Here is a 12,317-nt window from a genome sequence, read left to right as displayed (position 1 = left end):
AGCAAAAATGAGACATGCTTCTTTCACAGATGGAAATATCACTCAATTTGAATTTTTTTTAATTGGTTAAAAATGTAGTCATTTTGAAATAAAAATGACTTATTCTATCAATTACTATTTTCGCATACATTAAAAATAACAATAAATATATTACAGTATTTTTTATTCTATTATCTATCTCGTTATGTGCAATATATGTCTTATTTAGGAATTAAGTTTGCTATAATATATTAGTTGACAATTTTTTCAATTTCAAGCCATTCAACTTCATTAAAACTACAATTATTTTAATTATAATTCTTGACATCGTTATTGTGATCACCATTTTTATTACTCTCATAATTATTTTATACATATATATTGTCTCTATCTAATAATATAACTAATTCTATTGTATATTATAAAAATCACAATATTTACTTTCACACCACAACATCATATTGTTTTAATTATACTATTATAATCAATTTAACCATTTTATTAAAACTTTGGATTTTACTTTTACTGTCGTTTGTTATTATCATTTGATTTTCACTCCTGTTATTCTTATTATATTATTTAACTTTAGATTTTGATTGAGAAAACCTCTGTTTCGCAATCTCCTACAAAGTAACAAAAGATGAGAACTTAATTGAATACTCCATAAAATTTTTTTTTGATAAAACTCAATTTAAAATACCCAAATAATTTAAAACATAATTAAATCTTATTATTTTAATCATTATTATCACCTACTTGTTGTCCTATCATTACTCTAATTATGTTAATATTAACTTATTATTTTTATTATCGTGATTATAATTTTTGTTCCTATTATTATTATTAATATTAATGTTATCATTTTATTGTTTTTATTATCCATCATTGTTACAATGCATAGCTATTACTTTTACTATCAATACACTCATCACCTATTTATATCTTGTCTTTCACATTTAACAAGATTGAATATATTAATATTTATTTTATTTTTATCCTATCTTTTTTTTCTTATTTTTATCATCTGAACATATTATGATTTGATTTGGAAACAATCTTTACTCTTTAAATAAATACATAACTTTGAAAAAAAATATTGATGCTAGCCAATCAATTTAAATTATTTCATGTGCCTAAAATCAAGTTGAATGGATGGATTAATTTTATTCATATTTCAGTTAATAAATTAGCATAAGAAAGCCAACATCTATAAGCTAAATATTAATTTATAAGAAATTAAAATCATTATTTTGGTAAATAAATAAAGCTCACACATATACGTATATGTATATAACAAATATAACAATTAACAGTACCGAACGAACAACAATAAATGCGTACACGTTGTCAACACAAGGCTAATGAGAAAAAAAAAAAAGTAATGAGAGAGTCATGGCCACGTGTGGATGGCATCGCGTCACCACTCATAAAACAGACATATCACATTAGACAGAATCCCAGATCTCAATCATTCATCGATGTTCCACAAGTGAGGTCTCACATCTTACCACTGCACCTTCACCTACTGTATAAAATCCTTATTCCCTTCTTATCCTTCCCTCTTGCACTCATTTCTCTTCTTCTGCTCCGCCTTCCTCTTCTCCTCTCAGACTGCCCCTCTCACTCTGTGATAGGCAGCTCAGGTACACTCTCTCTCTCTCTCTCTCTCTCTCTCTCTCTCTTCCACTCTCTCTATATATACACACCCTTCTTTGTGTCTTTTTTTCACAAAAAAAGTTACTGGCAAAGTTATCTTTGTTTTTGTGTTGGTGAAGTCTCAAAATTTAAAGCCTTTTGAGATTATTCATCTGCTGAAAATAAAGAAAGTTTGAGAAGACGGTCGGTGTTTTCATGTCTTCTTTCATTCAAGTGTCACTATTTTTCACGGGCTGGTGGATTTAGGAAATTGTGAAAATGGGTTTCTTTCTGATAACAGTTTTATCACTTTCTTTCTTTCAGTTTTTCTTTTTACTGCTTGGTTTGGTTTAGTTCAATTTATCCCCTGCTTCTGAAACCAAAGCAACCTGTGATTAGAAAATAATTTTTTTAATTTGTTGTTTGATGTGGTTGCAGGTGTTCCTTGTCAAGATCTGTGAAAAGATGAATAGCTACAACTATTACGGCTACCAAGAGAAGAACACCTTCACAAGCTGTGAGGAGATGAGGATGGAATCAGTGATTTGCCCCAAACCTAGACGATTAGGTCTCATGAACCACTCTTCCATCAACACACACATCAGACCCTTTAGACACCCCATCAGGTAATTCTCTCTTCCTTTTCCTTTTTAGCCATTTTTATTTGTGGTTTGAAGCCAATTTTGTCATAAAAATTCTGACTTTTTTTTTGTTGTTAAAAAAATGCAGCTATCAATCCGAGGTGGAAGATTCAGGAGTTGGGGCAGAGCTTTTGGACATCATCCTCCCCAGGGTTCTTTTCTATATTAATCTTTTGTTATTTTGTTATGTACTAGGAAACATAACTTAGAGTACGGAAATGGTAGGAAATTTGTCTATTTTTTTAGAGGAAAAAATTATAACATTTTTTTCCTTTTACAAGTATTTCCCTGAGAAACAGCTGTTATTATATATGATAAAAAAAAAGGTTTTCTATGATAAAAAATGTTTTCTCCTGATGCCCCTCGAATCAGTTTTGATTTCTGTAGAGCTAAGTTTTTCTCTCAGTTTTGATTTCTGTAGAGCTAAGTTTTTGCCTCGGAAACAGAAAAAAAAACTTGCATTATTAAAGTTGACTTCTTGGAATACTTCAAAGTTACATTTATTTTTGCAGTTGAATAAAACTGAATTTTATTTTAACCTATTGAATGTCATTTGGGATGTTTGAACAAATTAATTTGGACCACAGACATTTCCATTGGAATGTGAGCAAGTGTGAGGAATTGAGTCCGAGTAAATAAGCATTGAGTCAATTTGTAGTGATAATGATTCATGATGAGGACTTATGTATGATGGCATCTTTGTGATAAATTTCTGGGACTTGTTGAAATGATGTAACCTAACCAAACTTATTCTCTGATTTGTTTTTGTCAGGAAAGCTGCTATCTGGCAAGATCCGGAGGGCAAGTGGTAGCATCATCACCACCGTTTTTCTGTGGATCTCCTCCAAGCAGGGCCTCGAATCCTGTAATTCAAGATGAGCAATTTGGTAATGGGAATTTTAGTCCATTTGGTAATGGGAGTTTTAGTCCATTTACCGAGACATCCTCTTCCTCAGCTCGAGGCTGTGTTCCAATGAAATTTGGTCAGACTCAAGCTGCTGTGAGGATAGAAGGTTTTGACTGTCTTAACAGAGATAGGAGCAGCTGCAGCATCTCTGCTGTGGCATAATCCATTTTTGCACAAAAGAAAAAATAAAAGAAAAGAGAGAAAACTAATACAGAAGCAGAGAAAAGATGGTAGAGGACTAAAAGTCAATGAAGGTCAAATAGCTGGTGACTTATTTTTGTTTGGAAAGAGGGGCTAATCATGCTGTTAGAGTACTATCTGTATATACAAGTGATCTATGGAAGTTTGTTTTCAGAGTTTGGTGTCATGCAACATTTAAGATGGGGGAAGGGTGGCTTTTCTGTTGTTATTCCTTGTGATCAATAAAAAAAGGACTTGGCGTTGGACATCTCTCTTGTTAGGTTCGTAGAGTCTTACAATTTGTTGTGTCTGTCACTCAGATCCTCCCGTTGTAATTGTAATTTGGAGGAGATTGAGAAAAACTAGTCTTTTTGGAATTTTGTACATTAGTTTTTTTTATTAATATTTTGTGGGTGCCCTTTTCGGTGTTGCCTATTTGAGATGATGTTATATTAATCTCTAAGAATCTGTGTATTCAACGCACCTCGCCCCGATGATTTGGTTCTTTGAAGAGAGAGACATATGAAGAAAAAATATTGATTTTTGGATTAAGAGTATCTTAGGAAGCAACAAAGAGCTATTTATGGTCAGATTTGAGGGGCTGTCTTGTGTTTCAATTATGGACCACTTTTGATAGGTTGTTGGAACAGGCAGGTTTAGTATTTGTTGTGATGTGAGGATGTTGTGAAAAGGAGTTCCGTATCAAATTAGATATAGATATGTGATTAAAATTTCGTATCAAATTAGATATATATATGTTATTAAAATTTCGTTTTTTTAGTATTTGCAGTGATGTGATTAAAATTTCATTTTTTTTAACCGTAACATTTATTCAATTCTGTTTTGATTTTAAGGATGTTGTGAAAAAGAGTGTGATATCAATTAGATATAGATATGTGATTAAAATTTCATTTGTTTAACGTAACATTTATTCAATACTGTTTTTTATTTTAAGGTAATGTGAAAGATGTTGTGGGAAAGAGTGTCGTATCAATTAGATATAGATGTGAATATATTTCTTATAACGTAACATTTATTTAATACTGTTTTGATTTTAAAGCAATTAGGGGTTGTTAAATGTTACATAAAACATAACCTTTACTTTCAATCTTACATACTAAATGTATGAATAAAATTTTGAAATTATATTTTTTTTCTATACTACTAAGTAATAACATTTAAATGAAATTGTTAGTAACTTACTTTTAAGTAGTGAGTTTTTTTTATGGGGATTTACTATGTTAAGTATGTTTTCTCTCCTGCACAGTAATACTTAAGTTACATTACATAAATATCCCAATAAAAAAATTAATAATTCAAATTAATGTTTAATCTTCTAAAAAACGAATTGAAAATTTTAACAAAACATGGTATGATCTTTAGTCAAATTGAAACTTTATAAATTCAATTCTCATGGATGAAAAATAGAAACTTTGAAGATATTTTGTTTTGTCCTGCTGTTTTTTCTTTATAAATTTAATTTGCTAAGTGTTGTTTGTAATTCCCTATATATAAATATAAATAATCTTTACATTTAAAAATTTATTGGAAAAGATTTTTTTTAAAGAATGTTAGGATACACAGACAGTCTATATTAATGGTTTTGCTATAAAAAAATGAACATTTAAGAACAATATTGAAAAGATGACGAGGACATAATTTTGTCCACAGAGATACAATATTTCTAAATGTGTTTAATTTGTTAAGTTATAAGCCTTACACTGTTGTAATATTCTTCTTTTAATATATTGTATTTTGTTAGTGTGGTGAGTCATTTTTAACAAAAAAAAAATGATACTATGCTAAGCTTATACATAAACTTGGAATGCTATAAATCCTTCTATTTTATTTGAAACTGATAGTGTTTAGGTCCTATGCTAAGCTTATACATAAACTGGCACATTTTCTATGTTTTTTTCTTTTGTGATGAGTTGGATGCAAATACCCTCAAAAGTGTCACCAACATGACTAAAAAAAAGTAAACTATTGCATACCAATGAAATATTTACACGGTGTCTGTCAAAGAGTGAAAGTGAAATATGAATTGTAGCTTCTGCTTCCTACTTTACTTCCACAGTTTTGGAGGCTTAAGAGTGCCTATACTCATGCTTTTTTTAATACCTGAAATCAAATTTGTGAAACAAAGTTGAAAAGTTGAATGAGCATAGATGTTAAGAAGAGTGTTAACGTAGTATGCGTATACACACTTGATGACTTCTTCACTGGTTCCTTTACTGGGGCGGCGGTGGGGATTGTAGGGATTGTGTTTGATGAAGTTCGGCCAAATTTCCTCATTGCTTGAACAGTTCTGCGAAGTCCTTTAGACCTGCAAAAAAAAGAAACGAATAAATTTTAAGTATGACCACTAAATGATGCAGGTGGTGTTCTGTTAATTTCCTTTCTGATGTAAAAATTTAATAAGCACTACTCACATCTTCTCTGATGGTGGTTTTGGGACTTCAGTGAGACTGGAATTTTCAGAACCATCAGTTTCTGTGCCTGCAGCAACACCACCGTCAGAAAAATCACTTGATCTTCCGTCAAAATCAGAATCTGTACATCCTGAAGTTTCTGCAGTTGCAACAAAATCATTTTGTTGTGCATGATCATCAATTGGTTGGGGGCTAGCAGATTGTAACTGGATACTACTTCTACTTCGTGGAATTATATTTCGCTTAACTCTGCTACCAGCTAAACCTTTCATGGCTTGAAGCCTCTCAATCTCCTCATCTTTTGCCAAAATAGAGCTCTTCAAAGAAGACACCTAGAAAGTCAACCAAAGGAGGGGATGATTACTCATCTGGTTCATTCACAAACATGAAAACAGTCATGTCAACATAATCAATTGGGTACCTGTTCGATCATTTCTCTAAAGTCTTTGCCCTCTTTGTTACTTCGTGCAGCTCCTAATTCAACTCCAGAAACCCTCTCAGCAAACTTTAAAGTGCTCAGAGTTTCAGAATATGAACTTACGTCTGAATTGATTTGGACGAACATGAGCGTCTTTGCTTGACCACCTATGTGGTAAGATCAAAGGCAAGATTCAAAGATCAGAAGAAAGTCTACCTTGAAAAGATTCAAGGTTCAAGGTTGGTTAATAAAGATTTACCAAGAGAAGTTTGTAGAAGTTGAGTAAGCTTGCTGTTTCTGTATGGTACATGAGAGCTCTTTTGAGAAAGGGAAAAAATAACATCTCCAAGGGCAGCTAGTGATCTGTTTATATGCTGTGCTTCTTTGAGCCTATCCCCAATTACTTCAGAACGATCTACTCTTTCACTTCCAGCCAAATCTACCAAATGAAGATTACCAGCCATAGTGCAACCAGTCTTTAAGTCCTTCCCGGTAACGTGAACTGAGACAACACTGTGTACATAAGTTTGCATGATGTCATCACAATGAAAATCTTTCATTTCAATGTTGAATGATAAAAAAGGTAAGGACAAAAAAACCGGTGCAACCTGTGAGAACGACTACTTCGTTCATTCATAGCAGTTGCAGCAATGGCTCTATTTTTAAGTCCAATTTCCATTAGCTTAATAACATCTGAAGGTAATTTCACTGGGAACAAGCTAGCATCTGGGACTACTAAGCCATTTGGTCGAGATTGAGTCAATATCCCAAGTGTGTGCATTTAAGGAAATCAGAGACAAAAAATGTAGAAGAAGAAAATCCATGCAAAGATTGACATGTTCAAAGTTACTGAAAAAGGATATCTTTTTGGAGAAGCATATGTTGTTAACAAGTCACGGACTTGCTCGTTATATATCTCAACCATTTGAACTCCGATCTCATACTCCACTATATTTTGTCTACTTGTGGAAATCCTGAAGAGGTCATTTAGAGCTCGATAGTTAACACCGATAGTCTCGCTTGTTGCCCCATTTGGACCAGTCTGAGAAAAGTTGGCATCTTATAGAATAAAGAATTCCTTCAATAAATGATGTATGAGATGAAAATCAACATATCGAGAAGGTCCATACCATTGTATAAGTTTTCCCTGAACCAGTTTGACCATAAGCAAATATACACACATTATACCCATCTAGAACTGATCTAGTGAAGTCTTGGATGTCGGAGTATACCTCCGCTGCATTGTTCAGATTACTATCATTAGTACAACACTAGAATGTAAACAAAAAAAAAGGAAGAAACTGTAATTTCGAAGTAATCATAAAAAATGGTGCGTTTATGTTATTAAACCTTGAGTTGCGGCAGGGTTGAAAACCCTGTTAAATTTAAATGATCGAAGAGTATCTTTTCCTTCTTTGGATGGATTTGCCACAACCAAATCATTTTCACCAACGTGTTCAACAATAGACTCTTTTTCCAATTTTCCTAATGCAGATGGTCGAATTCGACAATATACTCTGATATTTCCTGTATCATAAGAAAAAAACTGAGTTCATAGTACACTTACACATCAATAACCCAGTAGAAAAGACAATATAATGCCACCTTTCAGTTCTTGAATCTCATTGAACAGTTTTTTATTTTCAGCCATAACAACGTGGTAGTTTTCAGCTGCCTGTAGAAGTGGTTTAAGTTTTACACCTGAACAGATAATTTACAATCAAATGGTCAGAGTTATCTTCAAAGAAGGAAAGAAGGAACAGTAGAGTAACATTCTAATAACAAGACCTACCCAATAGATCCAACTCCCCTGCATAAACCGTTTGCTCTTTTATTACATTTTGCTTAGTGGATTCCAAAGATAACTTCATTTTCTGGATGATATCAAATTCAGTACAAAATTGTAATGTTTGACATCACCAAGATAACATTGACATTAACACATTTGTAAGTGTACCTGTAGTGAACTGAATTGAAATGTTATGACAGTCAGAAATCGGTTCATTTTCATGTTCCACTTCTGATCTTTTGAATCCGAAGAAACCTCAAGTTCCTTAACCTTATTTCTTAACTCTTTTAATTGATGCTCATATTCTTCACACTTTTGTTCCAATTCTGATTTGACATCCTTTTCCAACTGGGACCGCTGTACTTCAAATGCTGTTTTAGTTGTTTCTAGCGCTTGCTTCAAAGCTAAAATTTCTGAATCTTTGTGCTCCCGTTCTTTCATCGACCTAGCAATTTCCTCATCATTTGCTGTCTTAACCTCTTCTTGAAACTTTTCAACCTGCATTTAAGGGCCAAAGAGCACATAAAAATACAAATAACATGAAAATAATTTATCAAAGAATAAAACTTGGATTTGTTTTTAAATTTTCTACTAAACAATTTATTGTTCTATCTCAAAAATCCTTGTGATAAAAGTTAGCATAGGTTAAGTGAAACTCAAATACTGTTTAGAGAACATCATAACAGTAAGAAATTACATCTAAATTTGTCTTTAAACTAAAACCTCCTGGTCTTGTCTTGTCCCTCTAAATGTACTAATATATTGTTTTGCGTGTAAAGTAAGAAACCGATACCTTATTTTGTAATACTTTCAATTGGTATTCATATTCTTGGGCCTTTTCTGTCCATGCCTTAGCACCTTTTGCTTCTTCTTCAAGTTGAGAGAATTGTGCTTCATATGTTCTTTTGGCTGTTCCCAGTTCGCTCTTCAAAGCTGAAATTTCCATTCTTTTGTCCTCCTGTTCTTTCATCAACCTAACTAATTCATCTTTCATATTTTCAGCCTGTATTGAAGGTCCAAAGATCTCAAAATACTAATAATATGAAAATAATTTATCAAAGGATAAAACTTAAATGCAGTTCTTTAGATGGTTTGTGTAGTTTTCAAACAAAAATTAGAGTATTATCTCATCTCAAGACTACAAGTAATAAAAAGTTTCAGTATACGTTACCAAGCTAAAAATTTGATTTTGAATTTCTGAACAAAGAATAACATCATAAGTATGTGTGAAACAGTATTTGAGTTTTGTCTAATAACTAAAACTTCTTGGTCTTGTCCTGATTTCTCTTCTAGTGTTGTGTAGCAATAATACATTGCTTATCGAGTAAAGAGAGAAACCTTACCTTATTTCTTACTTCTTCTATTTGTTGTTTATATTCTTGAACCATATGTGTCAGTTCTGCTTTAGCACCCTCAGCTTCTGCTTCCAACCGTGCGAATTGCACTATAGATGTTCTTTTGGCCGTTTCCAGTTCTATCTTCAAAGCTGAAATTTCCAATATTTTGTCCTGCTGTTCTTTTATCAACCTACCAACTTCTGTCTCATCAACCTTATTTTCTTCGTCTTTGATCCTCTCACGCTTTATCGAAGGGACAAAGAGCCCAAAATCCAAACAACAAAAAAAATAATTTAATTAAAAGTGTATCAATATATTGTTTATTGTACAAAGCATGAAACCATTATCATTAACTGCTGATTTATGTAGAAAATTCATACCAATATGATAGTTTTGCAGATATAAAATTGATCTACTTCTAAATTCTCATAGAATGATAACTCAAAACTATCTGAGATACCTCATTCTCATCTTTAGTTTCGGATGCAAGTGTCTCGAGTACTCTTATTCTGGACTGGTATTTTTCTTCTCGAGCCTTGAAAAGATTGTTTTGCTGAAGTGACAGGACAATAAAGTGATTTGAAGAAAATGACTAAGAAATCAAAAGTAACAAACTAAGTAACTAGCTTTTGAAAATAATGTAATGAACATGACATACAGTTCGTAAATGTTCTGCTTGAGTTGACATGCGCCGTTCAATCTCTTGCGCAACCTTTCTCAATAAGCAAGCCACACGCTGAGAAACAAAGATAATAAACCATGTTTATGAAACTGTATGCGGTATATTTGTTTGTGCTGCAAACCAATTGCGTTGATTGTATACGTGTAAACCAATTGCATGGATTATATACATGTAGTTTAATGAATGAGTTTATGTAACACCAAACCAAAGTCTCCAAGGCCATACATGAGGTATTTCCCCATTTCTTCTTTCAACACTTTCTTCAAGAATACCATTCACAACACTCAGAAGCGACTGAGTGGGAGCATTCTGCAAAATTAGACTCTGAAACATATCAGTCATGTATCAAACAGAAAAACCATGTTCATCTATAAACATGCATTAAAGTGTATATGGAAGTAAACTTTAAGAACTTACATCTATATTGTTTGATTTCATCATTTCTGATATTTTTTCAGGTGGAAGATCTATGTAACTTCCTGGTTTCAGTTGAAACACCTCATGGAAATTATGACCAGCATGGTGTATTAATGAGGCTGATTGCTCTGTCGAATATACAAATGAGTAAAACTGACTACTTAAACACGGAGAACACAGTCTATTTGGAAACTGGTGATGATAAAAAAGTATATACTAGTAGTATTTTAGCAAGAAATTACAAGGAAATTGTCTTCCACACAAAAGTTAAGATTTAAATTTAGGACAAGTGTATAATGTCGTAAGTTCTCTTGACACTGTTTCTCTAGTTAAAATCGGCATTTCATCTCAGTAAAACTAATAATTTATCCTTAGCTTTTTAATAGTACAAGGTCGTACTTAAATTTTGCTGTTAAGGAAATTCAAGATACAGGTAAATTTTCTTGATTGTTAACATAACCTTGGCACCATGTTCAGAAAGTGGTATGCTTAAACAAACACAAAAAACGAAGTCCGAGTTTAAATTCACCGAACCCTGCACAGATGGGGAACTCATAACACGCTGCAACTTTGACGAAATTGAAAACTTCTTTTGCTCTCCACCAAATGTTGTAGAACAATGATGATGATGGAATGGTGAATTCACACGAGGGCTGACTGTGATGGAACTAGGAAGATTATCTCCAAAACCATGCTGCAAACTTTTTTTTCTAAGTGTTAAAAGACATTCCACAACAGCTTTCATAGACCCCTACACAACAAAAGAACATGGTAACCCAACAGGGAACATGAACCAAGCTCATGAAAAACTCACGCATCAAAACAAAACTAATGCTATACATGAAGATACATAAGGTTTTTACTATAATTCAACGATAAAGATTTTACTGATAATGTTCCTGTCATCAGTTGACAGAAATAAGTTTGTATCAAAGTTAAATTCATGTAATACTTAAAGCCTGATTGATTACAATTGTGTAACTCCCGTTAAACTAAGTTTATGCACGACACAAAGTAGGCTTCGTACCTTTTCTAGGTCTGAGATTTCAAACCGGAGCAATCCCGTTAGATCCAAAACTTTCAGAAAGGATTTAACATTTTCTGATTGTGATGGCAGAACATTATCAGGTTCACTAACCTACACAAGAGAATCCAGACTAAAAGATATATCTCAAATCACTTGCAAATTACAGTTAGAGCTAGTTAAAAGGTTAAAAAGTGTTACCACATTCACAATACCAGGTCGTAGCTTGTTCAGTATCTGGCACAAAACAGTACCATTACTCAAGCATGCTCTTAATTCACCATCCGTGACATTTGGTGGAAATTTCAATGAAGGAATAAGGCTAGATAACCACTGAACCAAAAGCAATCGATTTTTGGCTGAAAATATTCCAATTATGGGAGGAGATTACCACATGAATGAATACATACAACATGCAAATTGGCAATAGGCGTGGTAAGGAACTAAGTAAGTCCTATTCCATTACCTTCCAACTCAACATTGTGGGATTGAAAACTCCCATTTTCAAAGGAACTATCAATTGGGCAGCCCAATTCTGTAGCTTCTGAGGGGAAATTCATCACTATGTTCCTCGAGAGACAAAGCAACTTCACATTTCCATGGAGACATGTTTCAACGAAACCCCCATTTTATCAATTCATTATAGAAAAAACTCAGCCTGAAAATAATACCCAATCCACCACAAAAAGTAAAAGTTAGCATCAAGGTGGTCTGATCAAATTGCACAAATACAACGCAATGAAAAAAAAATCATGATTCCAATTCCATTCACTAGCTAAAGCCATTTACTCCCTTCAGAACAGAAAAAGGCACAATCTCCATATGCACTCTCTTCTTTACAGACAAAAGAAAAATCCAATGAAAGAAGTCAAAAAG

The 12,317-nt window shown here is 32.9% G+C and overlaps 2 protein-coding genes and 1 long non-coding RNA gene across 4 annotated transcripts; 2 read left to right on the top strand and 1 right to left on the bottom strand.

Moving 5' to 3' along the window:
• The first annotated feature begins 1,443 nt into the window (after positions 1-1,443).
• Positions 1,444-3,784, top strand: LOC108346254 (uncharacterized). Of its 2 annotated transcripts, none has more exons than XM_017585280.2 (4): positions 1,444-1,622; positions 2,053-2,240; positions 2,344-2,407; positions 3,028-3,784. In XM_017585280.2, exons 2-4 carry the CDS (start codon positions 2,080-2,082, stop codon positions 3,322-3,324), a joined length of 522 nt encoding a protein of 173 aa, XP_017440769.1. In that variant the 5' UTR covers positions 1,444-1,622; positions 2,053-2,079; the 3' UTR covers positions 3,325-3,784. The 2 variants fall into 2 exon arrangements, with proteins under 2 accessions (XP_017440769.1, XP_017440770.1); XM_017585281.2 differs by lacking the exon at positions 1,444-1,622 and adding an exon at positions 1,695-1,818.
• A 1,384-nt stretch (positions 3,785-5,168) lies between these two features.
• LOC108346380 (kinesin-like protein KIN-14D) lies at positions 5,169-12,150 on the bottom strand. Its single transcript, XM_052874809.1, has 21 exons — positions 11,908-12,150; positions 11,643-11,800; positions 11,445-11,555; positions 10,952-11,168; positions 10,418-10,545; positions 10,226-10,309; positions 9,977-10,054; positions 9,779-9,871; positions 9,325-9,561; positions 8,775-8,984; positions 8,150-8,479; positions 7,985-8,066; positions 7,798-7,893; positions 7,543-7,719; positions 7,323-7,429; positions 7,056-7,234; positions 6,801-6,965; positions 6,452-6,705; positions 6,196-6,359; positions 5,775-6,106; positions 5,169-5,668 (listed from the first exon to the last, which is right to left on the bottom strand). The coding sequence occupies exons 1-21, from the start codon at positions 11,999-12,001 to the stop codon at positions 5,470-5,472; spliced, it is 3,495 nt and encodes a 1,164-aa protein (XP_052730769.1). The 5' UTR covers positions 12,002-12,150; the 3' UTR covers positions 5,169-5,469.
• Positions 6,016-10,588, top strand: LOC128195913 (uncharacterized). The gene is made up of 3 exons (XR_008247773.1): positions 6,016-6,145; positions 6,246-6,684; positions 10,459-10,588. It is a non-coding gene; the product is annotated as an uncharacterized LOC128195913 (long non-coding RNA).
• Positions 12,151-12,317: the final 167 nt, after the last annotated feature.

Source organism: Vigna angularis, chromosome 1 (assembly GCF_016808095.1).
Source record: "Vigna angularis cultivar LongXiaoDou No.4 chromosome 1, ASM1680809v1, whole genome shotgun sequence".
Taxonomy (NCBI): domain Eukaryota; kingdom Viridiplantae; phylum Streptophyta; class Magnoliopsida; order Fabales; family Fabaceae; genus Vigna; species Vigna angularis.
Note: the sequence above shows the minus strand (reverse complement) of the source record. Positions and strands in the feature narration are given on the sequence as shown.